The sequence below is a fragment of the Triturus cristatus genome, chromosome 7, assembly GCF_964204655.1.
Source record: "Triturus cristatus chromosome 7, aTriCri1.1, whole genome shotgun sequence".
Lineage (NCBI taxonomy): Eukaryota > Metazoa > Chordata > Amphibia > Caudata > Salamandridae > Triturus > Triturus cristatus.
In genome coordinates, this window is record NC_140590.1 from 1,062,337,386 (window position 1) to 1,062,358,076 (window position 20,691).

General features: G+C 44.7%; 1 protein-coding gene across 3 annotated transcripts in view; it reads right to left on the bottom strand.

The window, feature by feature from the left end:
- ARHGAP26 (Rho GTPase activating protein 26) overlaps positions 1-20,691 on the bottom strand; it is a 1,692,117-nt gene that overhangs the window by 1,411,378 nt on the left and 260,048 nt on the right. For all 3 annotated transcript variants that reach the window (XM_085618129.1, XM_085618128.1, XM_085618130.1), the window contains exon 2: positions 1,036-1,131. In XM_085618129.1, coding sequence (XP_085474255.1) covers positions 1,036-1,131 — 96 coding nt within the window. The remainder of the gene's footprint in view (positions 1-1,035; positions 1,132-20,691) is intronic.

Consider the following 20,691-nt stretch of genomic DNA (forward strand, 5'->3'; position numbering starts at 1 on the left):
TGCACTTATTCCTACTTCAGTCCCCCAGTCGCTTCACCCTCCCCCCCCCACCTTTAAAGACGTCCCCATTCCGTTAGGTCACTTTAATCATCTTTATCCACCAGCCTCACGTACAGAAGGAATGGTACAAGATTGATCACAAATTGCTGCATTACCTAAAAGCAGGACATTGAGTCTTCTTTTAGTATGATCCCTCATGGCCACACAGATACCACTGGTCAATAAGTTTTATTTATTTATTTTTTTAAACGTCAGTTATTGTACGTTTCATGGTATTGTGAATTCACTGTGCAGCTGTGGTGCTGCAGGCTTCTGAGTAGGGGCAGAGAATAGTCACAGCTTGAATCATCATAGTCAAGAGTCCAAGAGAGGAGAAAGAATCGTTAAAAGATATAGGGCTGGAAGGGAGAGCGGGAGAGCTGCTAAGGAAGTAACTGGGAAAAGCGGACAATGGGACAGGCAACAGGAAGCAAATGTCACAGGTTAGGCAAGCAGCACGGGCAAGGAATCTCAGCCAGAAAGTGCAAGCACGGGCAGGCATACAGGGGTCAGTGGGACAGTTTTGGGGCATCATTGGCAGCGGCACCAAAACAGACTTGGCACCTCGAGTGGGTAATAATGGTATTAGTATGCCGCTGCCACGCACTTTTTTCCAACTTCTAGATTAGGTTGAGGGTGAAGCCACGGCATTTACCTGCGTGACTGGTTCAGAGTGAAAAGAGATTTAAAGAGGCTGTGGAAGAGGGAAAGATAAAATAATACAAGTTTATTTTAAAGTCACACTTGACATATTGCGTGATGCGGAAACAATATTACTTTTAGATGGTCACATCATTTAGCGCTTCTGTTTGGACTCAGTGAAGATGCTCAGTGGATGCATAGCGCAACTTCTGCAGGTGTCTTGCTTCTGAGTAAAACATTTTGACACAGGCTGATGAAGATGGGATCTTTTTTTCTCTTCTACACCTCACAGCGTTGCCCTTTCCGCTTTTCTCCTCAAACATTTATATTATTAGAATCTGGTCAACATCTTACCTATGCAGATTTCATCATCCGTTTCTGCATCTCCAATGCACCGGAATTTGAAATCATTTAAAGAATCTGCAAACTTCCTTTTCGCAGACGAGAGATCTGTGGGGAAAAAAACACAGCAAATGTTGGACACCCTTGCAGCCGATGTACATTATCATATGATAAGTGCATTTCAATGTAGACTTCCGGCATGCTGGTTAGTAGACTGTCAGATGAAGAAATTGGGAGGCTCACTTTTTTAGATTTTTGTGTATGAAATCTTGAACAAACGCGAAGTGATGGTGAATTGTTACCTTCTGGCGGCTGCCCGCGGATCTACTTGAAAATAGTTGGACGGTATCATTCACCTACTGAGTCCGTCGTCATTTGTACAGGAAGCCTCTACCACTAGAGTCGCGGGCTTTGGTGGACCTTACTACATTAAAAAAACAATGGCAGCCAATTTTTCGTATTTGTAACACTCAGGAGGGATAACGAATGTAGGCACAGTGACTGGCGGTCGCTGTCTTGCTGAGGTCACCTCAGAGAAGGAATAAGAAACATCTCACTTCGACTTACCTCTGGTAACTAGCAGAGCGATCAAAATGGGAAAGGAGGAAGACTGAGAACAACTGACCCGTCAGGAGATTAGGAGGACCCTCAATGGGTTAAGGGCCGTGAGAGCTCTGAGCGAATGATTGATAAAAGCAATATACATTAACTTTACATGGGTAGCTCTCAGACAACGAGAGTAAAGCACTAGGTGTCAATGACATCCAGGTGAAAACTGACCTTATCGACAGCTACACTAGGATTTATGCATGCCGCATACATAGTTATTTTCAAAAACTATTTTCTGTTTTTTTCCAGTTGGAGGTAATTAAAAAGGATTATTACAAGCCTGTAAACGAAGACCAGCTTGTTTTTATTATTTTAAAATGCAGCCTCCAGTTGGTAATGGTTCACTATGTGGTGGTGACATGCAATAATTGTGTTTCATTTGCTTGCAGTTTACAATCAGCTTTTTATTTGACACGACTTGTTTTTTTTTTATCAGCAGCATATAGGTTGCTTTTGATGTCAGGCAGACCAGAGATGTGTGCTTCAGTTTGAAATTATTACTAGACACCAGAGTGCACCTTCTGAGATCAGAATGATCCTTGACATGCAGGTTGTTTGTGATAAAAACCTCTTAATCCCCAAGCACCAGTGGTGACATCCCCCAAATACCCACTGAGCTAATTAAGAGACAAAGGTTTAATACGAAATACCAGTTTCTTCACCAAGGTCACTTCCAGAATACCCACACAGACACAGATGAACGTTAGGTAGCCACACAAGTAGCAGCGGTGTGCTGTAAAGCTGTTAAAATAAAATAGGATGCGGTAAAATGCAAGGCAATGTCACTAGGTGTAAAACTGAGCTGTTCATTATTCCACATACAATGCTGCACCACCTGCATTTGCTTTCATATGGTTAGTGGCGCAGTAACATGCCCTCTGCTGGTCACTTTCGAACGCTCGAGCTAGAAAAGGGGTGGGAAAGGAAAGAAGGACAAAGAGGGGCGGCTACATGTACACAGCATGCAACAACCAGCCACACTACTGTTAAACTAAAATTCTAGCTGCCCGGGCCAGTCTATCTTGGGATAGCATATAACCTGGTGTGATTGAAGTCTCTGGGGCAGGATGTTTTAACCAAAAGCTACAAACAAGGCTCGTCCGGTGAATCTTACTGTGCCACTTTTATGGAAAACAATTTCCCCTCAAATTGTTAAGTGCAGAGGGCTCATGAAGGGCAGTGTTCACAGTCCTAATGATCGATTGGCATTTATAATTTAAACACATTGAAATAATGTTTCTTGACCTGAATGATTCGTATTGACATAGCTCAAAGGCAGGTTTTTCTTCAATTCCCCCACCCAAAAAGGTGCCCCTAAAGTGGCCATGGGCTGGCCTACAATTCAGGCCCTTCTGAGCTTATGATTCTTGACCGAGGCGCCGAATCCAATGAATGTAAAGCAGACATTTATTATATATTCCATAAACGAGGCATTGTATGGAGCGCCGTGGGATACCTTTTGGTTACTTCCGAGCTCTACTAGATGCGAGAGGCTAAACGTAGCGCGGCCACAGTCCCACCAGTAAAGGGGGGCCCGGTTTACTATCAGTCGTAGCTGTACTGGCCTCCACGCCGGTGGATTCCAGGGAGACAACAGCCGGATAACATTACGATTTAAATAGGAGGTTTTATTTAAAACTAACAGATTGTGCAAAAACTGTAAAATACACCATCAAGCACTGGCTCCTACAGCCCATACTGCGATCACACAGGTATAGGAAGGAGGAAAAGCCAGGTCACCATCTTAATGCTAAAAGCACCCATGGTGTCTGTCCAGACCAACGAAATCGAGTGTGCGGCCAAGACGCCACTATTTAGAAAGCAGTAAAGAGTGGCAACAAACTCACTTAAAAATATCTCCCAGCCTGGAGGGAGGCAAGAACATAACATCGGGGAGAAAGTATCCCTTTCACTTCTCGTTGCTATGTGTACAGGAGAAGCCTTCAGTTTCTGCGGGAAGGTTTTGGAATTTGTAAGAGTCTTATATCTAATATAAACGTTTAGTCCCTCATGTGGGGTCTGTAATCAGAAACCGCGCTAGAGACATAGCACAATGCCAGCGACTTGGCTACATTTCCTACCCCGCACCGCACATGCTCCTGGGGTGTGAGCCATCCTCGCCGTGGCCTTCCCTCTGCAGGGCGGACGCTGGCCACGCGCCAGTCTTTGCGGAGCATCCGCGCCAGGCTGGGTGCTCTGCCAACATTCCTCTCGGCGTTCCTGGCCACGGCCACCTCATCACTCTGGAATTAGCCCCTGGACCCAGTCCAAAAGGAAGGCAAACCCACAGCATTATAAACTACGCAAAACCACGCTCCTGCAGAGAAACTACACACAAAACAGCCGCAGAGGATGGAGCCTAAGCCGTGCAGATCTACAACGTAAATAAAGTCGGTGAACATCTGCGACTATAAACAGTCAGGACAGTAGCCCATCTTGCCCAAGCCAATAATTGGGTTTTAACATTTTAAAGATCCAGGTCTGTGTCTGGAACCAGACCCATCAATCTGTCCATTTTCCACCTCCGTTTGCTTTCAATTGTCACAGGTCTGCTCCTGCCGGCCTCGCTGGGATCAGAGCGTGCAACACTCAAAAACAAGCATTTACAATGCAACGGTCTCGGCATTGTTAAAGTTAGAGCTATTGGCATTGCTCATGACATTATTTTTGTTTATGTTTTTGTTTTTAAAACCTTGCCTGGGATTCTGTGTTATGGAGTGGAATTATGTGGAATGGTATTACGTGGTGTGTTGTTGAATTTGATAGGATTATGTGGTATTCTGTGGCGTGGATTGGATGTATGTGGTGTGTTGTGTATATGTGTTGAGTTGAATTATGAGGTGTGTTGTCGAATTGTGTGGTGTAGAATGGTAGTGTGTGGAATGGAATGGTGTTGCGTGGAACTGTGTGGCGCTGAATGAAATCATGCTGATCGGAGTTATGTGGCATGATGGCTCGGTTGGAAGGAATGCAAGAGAGGTGACAGAGAAGGAAAAGCTGGTAAGCCTTCTCAGCTTTAACAGGATGAACGCTTTCACACACTAACCACAACATGCACCTGTCAACTTAGTCCGTTTTTTTTTTTTTTGCATATTTATATAACGCGAACTCGACCCGAAGGTATTGGAGCGCTTGACATAACACCGTATTTACATTACACATTCAGGCACGGGGAGATTAAGTGATTTGCCCAGAATCACAGGATGTAGACGCGACCTCGAGGCTCGAACCCTGGTTTCCTGCACCGGAGGCGGCAGTGCAGCAGACAGACCACATCCTCTCCCCGAGTGCATGCACTACTATAGGACGCGATCAGTTTTCAGTGAAACACTGCACCTTGTCATTCAATAGTCAAATATCAGACTTAGCAAGTCAGAAATGAACCAGCTGGCACAAGCCGTGATAGGGTCCTGCAGTGGCACTACGTTCAAGCACAGATAAATCGGACGGGAAAAAAAATGACAGTAATCACTTTCACAACCTATGGTGCACTGCTACATTATAGAAAACTTTCCCAGAAGAAGCACAGTTTAAGTTATTTGATATACACTGCTATGCAGCATCACATGTAACCGGTTGCCATACACGCCTACGAGACAGACAACATATCCAACAGCAGCATCAGCGTGACGGAACTCCTTAATAGCAGCAGCAACATGGCTGTAATCTACTAGAACCCACTGCTAGAATGCGGGTCACCCCGCTGCAGAGAACAAGAAACCTACAATAGTACATACGTGTATAACTAACTTAACTTGCGGAGAGCGTCAGCTTTCCCGCGGCACCTTTCAAACGGAAGGCGTTCAGAGCACAGCTACATTGTGGGGTCGCCTAAAAGACATGTGGCATCAAGAAGGCTGACAACCCAGCAAGACCTACCGCTGGAATCAGAACAACCCTGCCACTCCAAAAGAAGAATGTCGCCCAAAGTTCACACCCTGGTTCAGCACATGTATAACATTTTCTTTGTATTCCTAAACATAATCGGCAGACCTATCATCTGCTCCTTAAGAGAAAATAATCATAACCCCAATATAAGTAGGCCTGTCCGAAGCCCCGGCATTTCCTGTGGGCCAGGCCGAGCAGCCACCAGATACCTACTCCCACCCGCTTTCTACACGTTGTCAAAGGATACTCAGTGCCAGCATCTTGGATTGGTAGTCAAAGTCTACCACCTCACCCTGCAACCGCTGCTCTTGGCAGGTCCGACAGGACACCTGGCTGCCAATGCTAAAATACTCCCCCGGAGCCGCCATCTTGTCAACACAGCCAGGACGGCCTCGGTTCGGCATTTTCCACGCCAGCCAGCGCCTAACGTCACGACGCGGCGCGACGGAGAGGACCTGCGTGCTTCCTGGTGTCCGGAGTGACAGTGGCCCTTGCCCCGCCCCCGTCAGCGGCCTCGAGCAGTTGTTCGTGTGTCAAGTCACGAGCGCACGAGGAAGTGCTGGTTCTGTGACGTTAAACCCGCGGTATCTTCATGGTTACCAGACCTAAACCATGTGACCGGAATTGGAGCTATACTCTGGGATACCAAACCGCCATAGAAAATAACGCGAATCGTTCTTGGTAATTAAAAAAAAAAAAAAAACCTTTTAGAGGCGTCAATTTCTGATTGCACAGGTTTAGGAATATATACTGTATACGGCACTGAGAACATTAAATTGGACACAAGCAGCCTACAATTATTCTATGACATGGTCCGACCAACAAGCCCTGCACAAATCACATCAGGCAAAGCTGTCTTGCCTGGGTTGCAGTACGGGTGCACTGGTGTCCAACTTGTTTAAATCTCAGCTGAGGACTGCGCAGGGAAACTAGACAAGTGATCCTGTTATTTAATTTGGGAAACTGACTCAGTTTAACCACCGCCTTTCTCCGAGGCGAAGCAGAAATGCCTCGGAGAAAGGCAGCGGCGCTTTCGGATTCGGGGGCGTGTTCTCCTCCTGCCATTGGCTGGAGGAGATAATTAGAAAAGTTGCTAAAAACACGCCCCCGTATCCGAAAAGGACGGGGCCTGTTCGGAGTGACGGACCTCTTCTCCAATGGCTGGCCAGCATTCAAGAGGCCAGCCAATGAAGAAGAGGGGCGGGTTCAAGCCCCTCTTCTCCAAGTCATTATGTCTCGCGAGCGAGACTGCGCAAGCGCAGCCTTCGCTAGCCGAGACCTAAAAAAAGTCTAACAACCATAACGAATAACACGGAAAATACTTCTTTTCACGTGTCACAGACCAACTGGTGTTTAAAACAAATCCTAGCACCATGAGACGGTTGTCTTAAACATGATAACAAATAATAGATTTCTTTCCACTTAAATCCACCTTGACTGTAAAACACGACGATTTCAACGAAATGTATAAGTAAAAAATTTGGTGATACAAGGCTGGGACACCGTACAAATCATCCCTATGCAAAGTTTATTTCAATCGCAGAGTTCAAACTTTATAAAAAAAAAATGGGAATAATACTGGAGCGAAAAGTCCGAATCGTCACACTTGTAGTAATGTAAAGGTTAGTAGTACTGTTGATATGGCAGCGCAGGCAAGGGCAATGGCTAGTACAAGCTGTAGTGGCCTCCTGATGAGCCCCAGAATCATTTTTTTTTTTTTAAAGCATTTGCAGGACAGGTATATGAAAATGCACATCTCAGACGTCCAAGAACACGATCATGCTGCCCGAGTACAGAGCAAATAGGACCTTAGCCAATGTGAGTATTTTCATTCTGTACTTCCATAGGAAGGCTATGAGGGGATGGAGCTCCAAGATAGTCCTGAAGTCCCATCATTTTCTGGGATGAGAAAATAGTGAGAGTAACAATCCAAGTCTTTCTCCAAGTCCGGTAGCGTTTCTCTAGCAACTCTGGAAAGCAACAGGCATAGCTCCTGCATCAGGATGAACAGATGCTCTTCTGAAATCCCTTCTAGTGTGGATGGGCTATTGGACTAGAACACTTTTTTAAATAATAATTTGTAAGACTCATCGGTTCTGTGGGATGGGTCACCAACTTGGAAGAAAGGTTTGGATCCTGCCTTCCTCTGGGTGGGAGGCACTGCTGAGGGCAAACTAAAGTGGTTTGTTAGTTGTAGCATGGGAGGAGGAGTTGGAACACTTGTACCCCTGCTAGCCCGCACATTGCCTGCCTGATCCGCAACTGCAGCCCCAAAAGGATTGTGCAGTCTGTTGCGTAACTGGTTGCAAGGGCTATCTCCATCTAGACACCAGCCCCTCTGTATTAGCCCCTACATTTATAAAAGCTGGTGGCTGAATGGTTTACTAGGGGCCAACATCCCCAAGGAATGCACTGTAGCTCTATTGTCTTTAAAGTGTTCCAAGGTGAAGTCCACCATCTCACTATGTCCATCAGCGAAGCCAGCATACTACTGGAAAACTCACAGGACCTCATCCAGGGATGTCAAGAAAGGACCACACTGGTACCAACTAATCTGCCTTGGCAATTCATTGTATTCAAGCATGTGTGGATAACATTTGGTCTTGGCCATGAAATATCATCTGGGCCAAAGAAGTCCTAAGATCTTCCAGGACAGTGGGCACGATGGCTATGTCCCAAAGGGCATTAGTGTCTTGGCAAAGACAGACTGCATTTACAGCACAATAGGGTGGGGTGCTTAATGAGAAATCTGGGACACGGCGCAGGTATATAACATCTGGCCACCTGCCTGTTCCCAGGTGGGCAAGAACAGGGTTTCAACCAGGTGGAAAACTTGAAGTAAATGCTCAGTTGTTGAGGAGTTGAGGACAAATGCTGCAGAATTACTGTCAAAACATTTTTTGGTCTCACAGGCAGCAGCTTTAACTATAGCAGTTTGGTTACCCTTCGAACCAACATGGAGAATGAGGCCCTCGCTTCCCTTGGGGGCCCATGTTGCAAGTACAGCTCTGTCCCAAGAGAGGAGTCTAAGTATAAGGCAGTGGTTCCCAAACTGGGGTCCGTGGACCCCCAGGGGTCCTTGACACATTCCCAGGGGGTCCGCAGGCAGCAGTTTTAAAAGCACTGCAAAGTTCCTTGTATAATCAGCAGTTTTTGGGCAGCAATAAAAGTGTCAAGATAACTCCGGTGATTAATGTACCTGCTGGAGAGAGATGGGAGTTTTATCCAGTGGCAGCTTTGACTCATCTAAGGAAGCACAGATGGTTTATATGCCTGCTGCAAAAAATTTCAACAATGCATTTTTTTTTTTTAAAAACTGTATTTTGTTTTGTGCATAGCTCAGTGGGTTCCTTCTTTTGCCACAGAGATTCTTTTGTTATTGTGCAGTTCACAAGTTCCAATCACAATCTAGCGAGCTATGAACTGCCACCAAAGAGCTGCATGCACACTGCATGGTACAAGTTAGTAAGTTATGCCTTTTCCAGTCTTATTATACCGACGCTGCTAAAAAGGTTTGTTTGGATAGAAATAAATCCTTATTATTAATTCAACGCGAACCCCTATGTTATGTTCTGAATCCTGAGTTTGTGCTTCTCCAGACCAAGCACGCTTAAAAAATGCCTACCAGTGTTGATGATAGGTGAATCCTACACCTTGTAGTCCCCTTTGCCTTATGTAACATTTTCTATTCACTGATTTACACACGTATGATTCCTTATCTCTTTGTGTGTGATGTAAAGTGCTCTGACACCCTACAGTGGTATGAGAGGTGCTATAAAACAAATTAAATACATGTGATAGTGGGGCTATGGAGAGATGGGAGGCACTGTTGGAGGGTAGTAGTGAGGGAATCATTGAAGATTGTCAGTCATTGAAGATTGGCAAAAGACTGTTGTATCCAGGTGCATAATAAGGTCATTATTTACTATGCTTTAAAAGCTAATACAATTCAATATAGAACGACAAATGTGTCGTCATATGCACCATTTTCCCCCAAATTTTCTTGGGGGAAACCCCCAGCCCCCTTTGTAGTGGTCAGGCTCACTCGGTGCACTTGGTGTGCACTGTATGGGGACTAGTCTGACAACATTTGCCAGAGCAGCTTTGGGTTTCCAGTCCAGCCTTGGCAGGAGCAGGAGCCTTGGGCTGCGAAATAAAACCAAACAATGAAAAGTTCGTCCTGAGCTGCAGCACCAACCTTCCCATTAACATTTTTTGATTTACTGCAAATATTTTTAATACAAAAATACTAAAATCTTTAGTAATTCAAGTCTAGTCTTCATTTGATGTGCACACGTGTGTGTTTATTTTTTTTGAATTAGAGTTCTAATGTTTGAAATTTAAATCATAAAAATTGCTTGGGGGTCCCCGGCTTCCAGTAGTGACTCAATGGGGGTCCTCAGGAGTGAAAAGTTTGGGAACCACTGGTATAAGGCATCATCAGTGTAATGATGGAGGAGCAACCAATCCCCTCACCATTCTTAACATGATCATCCTCCTGGGGTGCCGCCTGCTCTGGCACAGGGTCGAAGAACCAAAAAGATAATGGACCCTTTTCTGATAGCTGCAATGTGATAGAGGCACAGGGTTAGAGTCACGGTTCAGGACAACCAGTTGAGCTGTTGCAATTTTGTAGCCCGACACTGGTTGAACCTGGGCCGACAATGGCTCAGGGTCTGATGTGGGCATCTACACCGGATGATCCTCGGACATCAGAGGCATTAGTACCAGCTTGGGGCGCTGGAACCATTGTGGATCGTGGAGCTGGAATAGAACTCTGCTCTGGAGCTGGTACAGGCCCGATAATGGGCCCCAAAGAGACACTGTCTGGACTCATAAGGGTCTCCAGTTGACTTTCTGCTGATGGGTCCCTAGGGCCCAAAGTTGGGCTAGATGGAGCCAAATGCACACTGAATGTTGGCAAAATAGCCTCTTTGAAAGCCTCGATCCGCTACAGGGTCAATAGCAGATCAGGGAGCATTGGGACGAGCCAAGCACGGTGACTTGGAGTGCCACTTGCATCATGACGCTTTGCGCCTTCAACCTGAAGTCAGTGTGCAAGAGGACAGGGTTGAGTACCACTTTGCTTCTTTACGCTTGCATTTTGACTTGAAGACTGAGCGGGAAAAATAACAGCTGTGGGAGCAACCACATGATGGGACAGTCTGGACACGTGAATTACAGCAGGATCTACATGATGGCTGAGACAACTTTTTGTTTTAGCGACATAGTTTCGCCTCCCAGTCTCAAATCGCTTACGGGTGTATGAGGATGCACTTATCACATAATTTAGAGCCATGCGTTGAGCCCAGGCCCAAAGGCACCTTGTGAGGATCTGTGAGAGACATGTGCCTTCGGCAGTGTTAGAGAGGAAAACACATACATTTAAGGACTAGAAATACCAAATATGACACTTTCTGTGAGAAAAATAATTAATGTGTACTAATGACCCACTCACAAAAACAAGATCAAAAAATAAATTTTTAGGTACTGCATCGTAAAACCAAGCAGAAAAAGATAGGTGACAATTCATTGATTAATATAGATTGCCATTTATAAATTCCCAATATATTACACATTAACATGTTAGAAAAACGTGCAAATGGTGAACTCTCATGTTATAAAGTTTCTCTAATATCTAAATATCATTCATATGAACGAGTAACTAATGAGATTTATAAATGCAATGCACCTAGCATCCAACGTTACAAGAGTACAATATATGTGTACAAAACAGTTCACGCTGGATACTGGTTTTATGAGCGGTATACAAGGGTCTTAACATAGACTATGAAATGCAGTATTTTCTTGGTGCCTGATGTATTATTGCTCAATGTGGTGTACTCAGATTATGTGTGAATCTGTACCATATAGATTGGTCATAAATGAAAAAGTATTTTCACGTTTACAGATTGACCTACACTGCTACTCATTTGGTTACTGAGGCATCTATTTGGACCAGGACTGACTCAATTATAGTCACATGTACTAGATTTGTATGTACTGTACTTTCAACAGCTCTGATGTAAATAGTAATGTGCACCAACAATGCGACAGCCACCCCAATATTGTGTATGTATATGTATATGTATATACTCTATCGAAATTTTTAACGCAAGGATACTTTCTATAGTTTAAATATACTTACAACCATAAATAGGTGGCACGACTTGTTCATATGACTATTCACATATCTACCACATTTTTACTGATCTGTTCGCCAACTTATGGCGAACAAAGCAAAAACCAAAGTTCGGGCTGGACTGTTCCCATGAGGCACAGGGTCAGACTGATTTGCATATGGCCATGTCTGAACTGGGGTGGCAGAGTGGGCTAAAGAACGGTGATGGATTAAACCCAGATCAGTTGACTGGGGGTGAGTGCTTGCAATGTTCAACACTCCGTCCATCATTTCCTTTGGTTTTTGCTTTGTTCGCCATATTGGTTAACCAGGAACTATTTGTTGTGAAGACGGTTTTCGCTGCCATATTAGATAAACGCATTACCTAGAATGTACTTTGTTTCGAATCACCATTCGATTTGAGCATAATAAGATTTTGAGATTTGGGAGAAGATGAACAACTTATGTGTAAACTATGGTTATATTGAGGGATAGTTATACGGTCCTCTTAGCAAGAATACAGTGCTATTGAACGTAGTTTCATGACAGCATATAAACCTAATACAATATGGCGCCAGGTCACCACACAGCTACGCACACATGGAGTACTCTCTTCCAGATGGTAATACAAGACACCGGTATCCACTATATATTATAAGTGTTTACATTGCATGGAGCCTTTTACCTAAATGAGATTTTGGTGAACATTATAAATTTGAACAGGAATCTACCATGGGCGTATTTTCTGTTTGAAATAGTGGGCTTTTTCCCCAAATATAGTACTCTGTATTTTGATGGGGTTTGGAACTCGAACTGCCTTGTGGCATGTTTCAGAAGAGATGAACGATTTCCTTTTGAAGTAGTTGATTCTATGATGGTGTTTGGAATCTATTATTTGTACTGATGTGTTGGCATGTCTGTTACTGTATATATGATTGGGGACTATAGACAGATACTAATGCTTAGATGGCTTGTGTTTGTATTTTAAGGCAACACACTCTTTGGCAATTTGAACTCGCCTCACAACATGAGTGGAGTTAACATTAACGTTACAAAGGTGAGATTTTGGGTCTATGTCTATCTAGGGGTATTTGTAGAGCGCACTGTTACTCCCAAGAGTGTCCTGGCGCTAAAGGCTGAAAGGAAAGCTGGGGGGAGGAAAAGATTATTTGCAAGAATAGAGCCAGGTTTTCAGTTTCTTTCGAAACAGAGGAGTACAGAGGAGTGGATTCAATGTTTAAGTGAAAGCATTTTGTTTCATAGGACCGGACCAAGGTAAGAGAGCCTTGTCCCCTGTCCTCGACTTTCTAACTCAGGGGTTGTTTGCTAGCAGCAGGTCAGAGGTACGGAGAGTTCTGCGTGGGGTATAGAATGCGATTTTTCGTTTGAGGCACTCTGGTAGGGTCCATACAGGGCTTTCTGGGTAACAAGTAAGGTCTTTAAGATTACTCTTTTCCTTACTAGGAGGCAATGAAGGCTCCTCAGAAGGTGGGACACATGCGCATTCCGGGGAAGCTCAGAGATGGTACTCATTTCCCATAAAAGTGAATTGATTTACACCTAATACGGGGTTTTCTTTTAACAGAAGTGATTGAGGAACCACTATTTTACCACTCTCGTTCAAACTTTTCAAAAATAATTGGCGGCAGGTGAGCTGATGACACTACTAAAAAAATGAAACCAAATTATGGGTTATAAGGTAGCACTCAAGAAAAGATGTATGCTTACCCTCACCGAATTTCAGCTCGTTAACAAGCGCGCTGGAAACTTGATTTGCACACTTTATTTACGATATGGACCGTCGCTAGTAGAGACCTTATGGCGGGCTTTATATTTGCAGTTTAGGTAATTAATTTACTGCACTTTTCAAAAGTCATCACTATGCGGATATCATCACATTGTGATATTAATATAATAAAATGCATGAACATGGTTACTTCTAAATTGTGGTTTCGATACACAAAGCTCACTTTAAAACGGGCTCAAGGGGCCTATACGGAGCACTTGGGTTCTACTGTGAAGGGATATTGGAACCCGAGTACCTTATTTTAACTGAGGGTCCCTAAATATATTTAATGCGTAGCCCTGATGAAGTCATGGGTGCTTATATACCTTACCGACGATACACGTGTCTGCTACTGAAGCTGTTCGAGTGGTTATGTAGTCTAACAACAATTGAAATGTGAAGAAAAGAATATAAACAAAAAAACTTTTGTACACATTTTACTCTTGGAACATTGGATGCTCGGGGTATTGCATTTATTCGAAGTTTGTGGGGTTTTCCCTCGAACAAGTTGTGTCAGTGGGCGCACTTTACCCCTTGGAGCACCAATAATTTTTTAGAATAACTTGGGATGGGAACACTCCAGGTTTGCGCTAGTACCTAACATTGCCATATCATACAAGCGTAACTGAGATTTATTAGATGATAGCCCTCACAATAAATAGAATTAAATCAGGCTCACCAGCCGATCCGGCATCGTCTCAAATTTTATCCCTAAACTGACTAGAACTCTTAACCTCTCACTATCCCACTCTACAGTACCTTCTCACTGGAAAGACGCCATCTTCAGACCCATTTTAAAAAAAACTTCTGCTGACCCTAAACAACCTCTAAACTATCGTCCAATCTCCCTCCTGCCACTGTTTGGTAAGGTCATGGAATCCCTGATAAACAACCAACTATACAAACATCTAGAAGATAACAAGCTGTTAGATCCCTCCCAATCAGGATTCAGAGCGTTTCATAGTACTGAAACAGCCCTACTTGAAATCGTGGACAATATAAGACTGGCCCTTAATTCAAGACAACTCGCCATCCTGATTTTACTTGATCCGTCTGCTGCCTTCGACACCATCTCGCATAACATTCTCCTTTAACGCCTAGCTGAGGTCGGAGTCGAGGGCTCAGCCCTACTCTGGATAAAGAGCTACCTGACTGGGCGGCTCTCAAAGGTCCAAATAGGAAAATTCTCCTAAAATAAAAATCAGGAAAATCGATAAGGGTGTCCCCCAAGGATCCATACTAAGTCCAACGCTCTTCAACCTATACGTGTCCCCACTTGCAAAGGTAATCAAAGCACACTGCTTTGAAACCGTGTCTTATGCAGACAACACACAGCTGCTAATTACCCTAGGACCTGACTCCACCAACATTACATTTAGATTCCAATAATGTATGCTTGCAATAAAAGACTGGATGACAAACAACTATTTGTTACTCAATTCAGGCAAAACGGAGATACTGCTCTTTGGAAATGCACACAAACACTGGACAGATGAATGGTGGCCGCCGGCCCTTGGCCCCTGCCCCCCACCTAATCTCTGCAGCCCGGAACCTGGGGATAATGTTATATAACAAACTTTCCATGGCCAACCACATTAACAATGTGGCACACACCAGTTTCGGGCTCATGCGCAACCTGAAGAAAATCTTCAAATGGATTCCCCTTCCTTCCCGCATGCCCTTAGTGCAGGGACTAATCATAAGCCACCTGGACTACGGCAATGCACTTTTTCCCTCCATAAACGAAGCCCTCCTGACTCAACTCCAGGTCCTGCAAAACACTGCAGCCAGGATAACTCTCGACCTCCCCCCCCCCCCCCCCCCCCCCCCCCCCCGTACCCCCTCTGCCTCAAGTCACTAACTGGCTCCCTATAACAATATAATGCAACAGGTCTCGCAGTTACGCGAGTTTAAGCTATTGGCATTGTAAATTACAATGCCTTTTATTTAGGTTTTTAAAAATAAAACAAAAATAAAAGGCATTATTATTATTTGCAATGCCAATAGCTCACACTCGTGTCAATGCGAGAGCTATTGCATTGTAAATGCTTGTTGTTTTTGTTTTGTGCCACTTTTAGAAAACTGGTGAAGTAGTTTATATATGTTTCTTCTAGAATATGAAACAGCAGTAAGTTTGGTGTGTACACATTTGCTTTGAGCATAATAGCTATATACACTTGCACCTGTACTAACCTGACTTTTTTAGGAGGAGGTGATTCTTCCTGCTGCTGCTTACAGTCGAAGAGTAGAACTGTAACTTTCGACACAGATTTTCCTATCAAGATTTGTGAGATGGTGAATGGGCCAAATCCTGCCCTGTGGTTGGTTGATTCTTCATGTGAGGGCTACATTTTATTTAAATTGTTGATAGTGGTGCATTTCAGCAATATTCGTCAATGACATCATTAACAATTTAATAGTTACAATTACAAAGAGATTTTTGATACTTTGTCGTTACCCACTTCTTGCATGGAGTCTCTATTTGAATGTGTCTACATACACTATTGCATATGAATTTTTAAATCTGCCCTGTTAACCCCTTACGCATATGTCCTGCCTTTTCATGACCATCCATCAGGCCAAATTTCAGAATGTGGTATTAGAGTGCATTGAGAATATCTAACTAAATTAGCAGTGACTCTTTGGGAGTGGGTCTCACTCATTTGGAGGTTGAGTTAAGATCTCACTCACACAAGGGTAAATGTCACACCCGATCAGAAGGGCTAGAAACTGAACATAAATGTGACTCAGTTTAGAGGTCTGCAGTGTGGTGTGCAATATTTGGGTGATGTAGACACCGGGAAGCCATCCCACCGTTGCGGGCCATTCCTGCATACCACTTCAGTTCATGATAGGAACTGTTTCCCACTCCTTAAGCGCCACTCTGACACTTTTTTAAGGCATTATAGTAATTTAGTGGTTTTGGTATTGCCTTTTTTTAATCTTCCCTGTATTTTTTTAATGATTTCACTGACATTACTACTCATGTTGTGATTTATAGTGTAGGTAGTGTCGTATCAATTTCTGTGATGTCAAATATGATTAATAGTTCTCACTCCTGCGAATTTTCAAAAGTTGAGGGATGTGAATTAAGACCTGGATGGATGCACTTTATGGACCTGGATGGATGCACTGTATGGTAGATACTTGATAACGGCGAGTAGATATGGTAGGTATTTGGATAACAGTGCGTGTGAAGTCTGCTTGCCTTTCAACTTTCCGTGCCAATGACAGTAATATGAGAAAAAAAGCATTGGCATAGCCAATAGGTCTCGCTTTTGGGACCTTATAAGTATTTAGTTAGGCAGCACAATATCCTTGGTGCAACAACATCAACTGTTGCAAGGCTAAACACGTATAAGGTCCCAAAGGCGAGACCTATTGGCTATGCCAATGCTTGTTGGTTTTGGCCGACGTCATGGTCTGTGCCAGTCGGTTGTCCCGAATGTATATGGTATCTGCTGTCTGAGGGAGGAGTCAGCGGGAATCTCTGTATTTATCTCACGTCCCTGATGAGATAAGGGCAAAGCGAACCAGGCCCCCCCTGAGTGGGGGAAATAGTGATCACGGGTAGAGAAAGCAGACCTGGGCCCTTCAAGCAACCTCGCCCGTGGCACCTCCAAGTGCTAGTCTTATCGATCAGGGCCGCTCCTTATCACCGATGGGTTGGTCAAAGCTGTCCCATATATCAGGCCGGGGCAAGGCTGACTCTAAGGGAGTCGCAGTCTCAGGTAGGCTCTAGGCTGCTTTCAATAGAAAAGTAGTGGGCAGCTCCCTAAACAGAAGCACAAGTTGGGGCCAACTTCCGTGATCTCTACTTTTCGCTGGGCCTCCATGCCAGTTTCAGCCTCACCTGTCTGTCCCCCGTCGGTCACGGGACTGCTGGGAGCGGAGTCACTCCCAGGTCTGTCCAGCCGTCTGAGCCGCACTGCAATCCCGAAGGCGTTGACCTCCGTAAGCCCCTACACCTGTGCCGAGCTCCTGATGGGATCGCAGCCCCTGGGGGGGGGGGGGGGGGGGGGGGTAATGCCTAAGTGCAGGGGCTCCTTAATGATAGGCTGGAGCGTTGGAAGTGCCACGGCTGACCTCACTTATCACTCCCAGCCGGTCGCCGCAGTAACTTCGCTCTCTGGTCTCCTGGGAGAGCTGGCCTCCGCCGCCTGCCCAGCGGGGTGCCCGAGGAGTCTCCGGCGGGGCCCAGGGTCGAGCAGGCCGTGTTCTTAGTCGGGCCACGGGCGCGTGCTCTGAGCATGTCGTGCTCACAATCACGGCGCTCGGAGCCGCGGTCTGCTACACACATTCCAGCGACCATGCGCCCCGACTCCTCACCGTGGCACTCTGAAGGGGGCGGCCCCCTCGGAGGACACCCCCGCAGTCCCCGTATCATCAGTCCGGGCAAGGACCCAGTCTCGAGCAGGCCATCCAGTGCCCTCTGCACCTCTCAGCACGGTAGGCCGCAAACCCGTGTGAGCCTAGTCTCTCCGTCTCCTGTTGCCCGGCGGGGAAGAGCCACCACCGAGCAGCAGAACGTAGCCGTTTGGTAGAGGGGGAGCCTCCGGCTGTCTGTGAGGTAGGTCAAGGGTGCTGTATGCGCGTAGATCCGGTGAGGACGAGCGAGACGCGTCCGCTTACTTCGCCATCTTGGCCACGCCCAATGAATGCCAATTTTAATTGTGAAATGTTTACAGTGTGAATGTAAATTGAAAAAAGCCAATATGTCTCGCCTTTGAGACTATTGGCTCATCCATTGCCTTTGAATCATGCTCTATAGCCTGGGCATTGCAGACTTTGCCAATGATAGGTCTGGCAAAGTCTGCAATGCCCAGGCTATAGAGCATGACTCAAAGGCAACAGATGAGCCAATAGTCTCAAAGGCGAGACCTATTGGCTTTGCCAGTGCTTGTTGTACAGGGGGGGGCGGCGGTGGCGAGGTGTGTGCGCGCGCGTGTGTGCGTCTGCGCAAGCGCGTCCACAGACCCCGACCCCAATCGCTGCGCGTGCCCCGGTCTGTCTCCCTTGAGAGGCATCTCGGCGACAATAGGTCTCGAGAGCGAGACCTAAAAAAGCGCATCAAGTTCAAACTCTGCTGTCTGGTCCATAAGACTCAACGGTCAAGGGCCTACATACATAGCTAAAAAGCTGACAGATTACCGCCCGACCAGAACACTCAGATCTACTAGCAAGCACCTCCTTACTGTTCCCAAAGTACGCACAGTTAGAAACGGTGACAGAGCCTTCTCCAAAATAGCCCCAGAGACCTGGAATACTCTACCTCTACTCATCAGGCTAGAACCTAATCACCAGAAGTTCCGAAGAAACCTAAAAACCTGGCTATTCTAGCACTGCCTGACCAAGCGCCTACCTGAGTACCTGCAGGCGCTATGAAACCTACAGGTGATTTATGCGCCTTACAAATACCAAATACATACATTCATATGATTAATCCTGATTATGACAGTGAATTTTATTAAAATCTATTTCTTTGTGTGCAACAGTGTGCACTAAAAATGACAAAAGAAAAGTAGGTTCTACACATTTCTAATTGATGCTTCTGTGAAACTGATAGAGAATGTACTTCACATATATAAATCTAATTTGTTTGAAACTAAATATTAAGTGTATAATCTGAAATGCATTTACATGTTGGTACTTACAAAAATACCCATTACTGACACGTATTGTTTGTAATTATACTAAATGATCCTAAGTGCATCAGAAGTTATGCTAAAATCATGACATGTTCTCTTATGAAAATATGTTTAATGGTCTATATATTCTGGGTTATATTACCTTAAGTTAATATGGGCCTGAATGCATTCATGAAGTTTTCTGCAGATCTAAGCTCCGTGTACGTGAGAGAATTCCTCAGTATAACAAAATATGTGACAGTGTTTTCTTTCCCACGATTTTATGTACTGTACAAAAGATGTGCTACATATTAACTAACATTTCATGACATCTGCCTGGGAAACTGTCCTACTGAACTCTTATGCGCTAACAGAGCATTGTTCGAACGTTTCACATATTGGATGGCTTAAAGACTGCGTCATTGTCCCACCTATTTCTCTGCATTTTGTGCCTTCTTTGTCGGCTGACACTCCATATGAACTGACCAATGGATTGCGTGGTATGACCGGATGAGGTGATTCGAGGAGGTGTCGCCACTGGAAACTCTAAGAATATATTCTTGTCTGATTTAACGGATTTGGAACATTCAGCATTATTATAGCGATTTGCGTGAATGCAGCTTGATGGTGAAGGACGATTGCTGTTCTGCCTCCATGCTGATTACGAACTGCTAAGAGATTTCCAGAAGTTACCTGGGAAATTAACTTACCTGATGTGAACTCATCTGGCTTCTTTCCTGAACACATTGCTAATTTGGAGAATACACATCACACACCCTGTGATATAGTCTGGATGGGTGATTTCAACGCCCACCCCTGTAAAAGGGCTAAAACGCTAGCATGTGGGCTGATAGATGCTGAGGGGCATTCCATCCCCCATTTTAGCCACAATTATGGCGAGCTCCTCAATAGGCTATTAATAGTAAACAATCTTGTAATGATAAATCCACAAGATACTGTAACTGGACAGCTAGACTTCACGTTCTCTGCTAGTTCCTACCTTTCAACCCTTGATTATATCTTGGTCTCAGACACAATCAGCAGTTACTTTGCCCAAATCAAGACTAATTTTTATGCTTTTAGCGACTAGGCTGCAATTATCTATCATATCTCATCACAGTAAAACCTTAAACCTTGTCCTAAGCTAGCTATTAAACCTTCGATTGCAAAGAAAAATGGGATGGCATTAAAGTGGGAGAGGATGGACACCGTGAAGTTTGCTGCGAATATAGTAGCCAAGCAGGAATCGAAGATATTGCTATGCTTAGATAGAATACAAATAACGAAATACCATCAGCCTTTTAACGAATTTTAGCGGAAATTATTCACAACTTGGTGTGTTTTATAGCCAATGGGAACCACAAGGCCCTCTCTTGGTTTGAGGACTGTGCGAAAGCACTTTAAAATCTCCATATGGCTTTGAAGTTAAAACCTAGAGACCAGAACTGGTTTAAGTCACTACGGCAGATCTATAAAAAAGCAAGGACAAGGCTAAAGTCTTTAAAGGAGGAGATGGGGGAAAAATTGCAAAAGGGCCGCAGAAATAAACAGTGCTAAGGATTTTTGGTCCGTAATTAATGCACCTTTTGGTGAGATGATAATAGGATGACTACAGATACTCATGTGGAAGAGGAGGC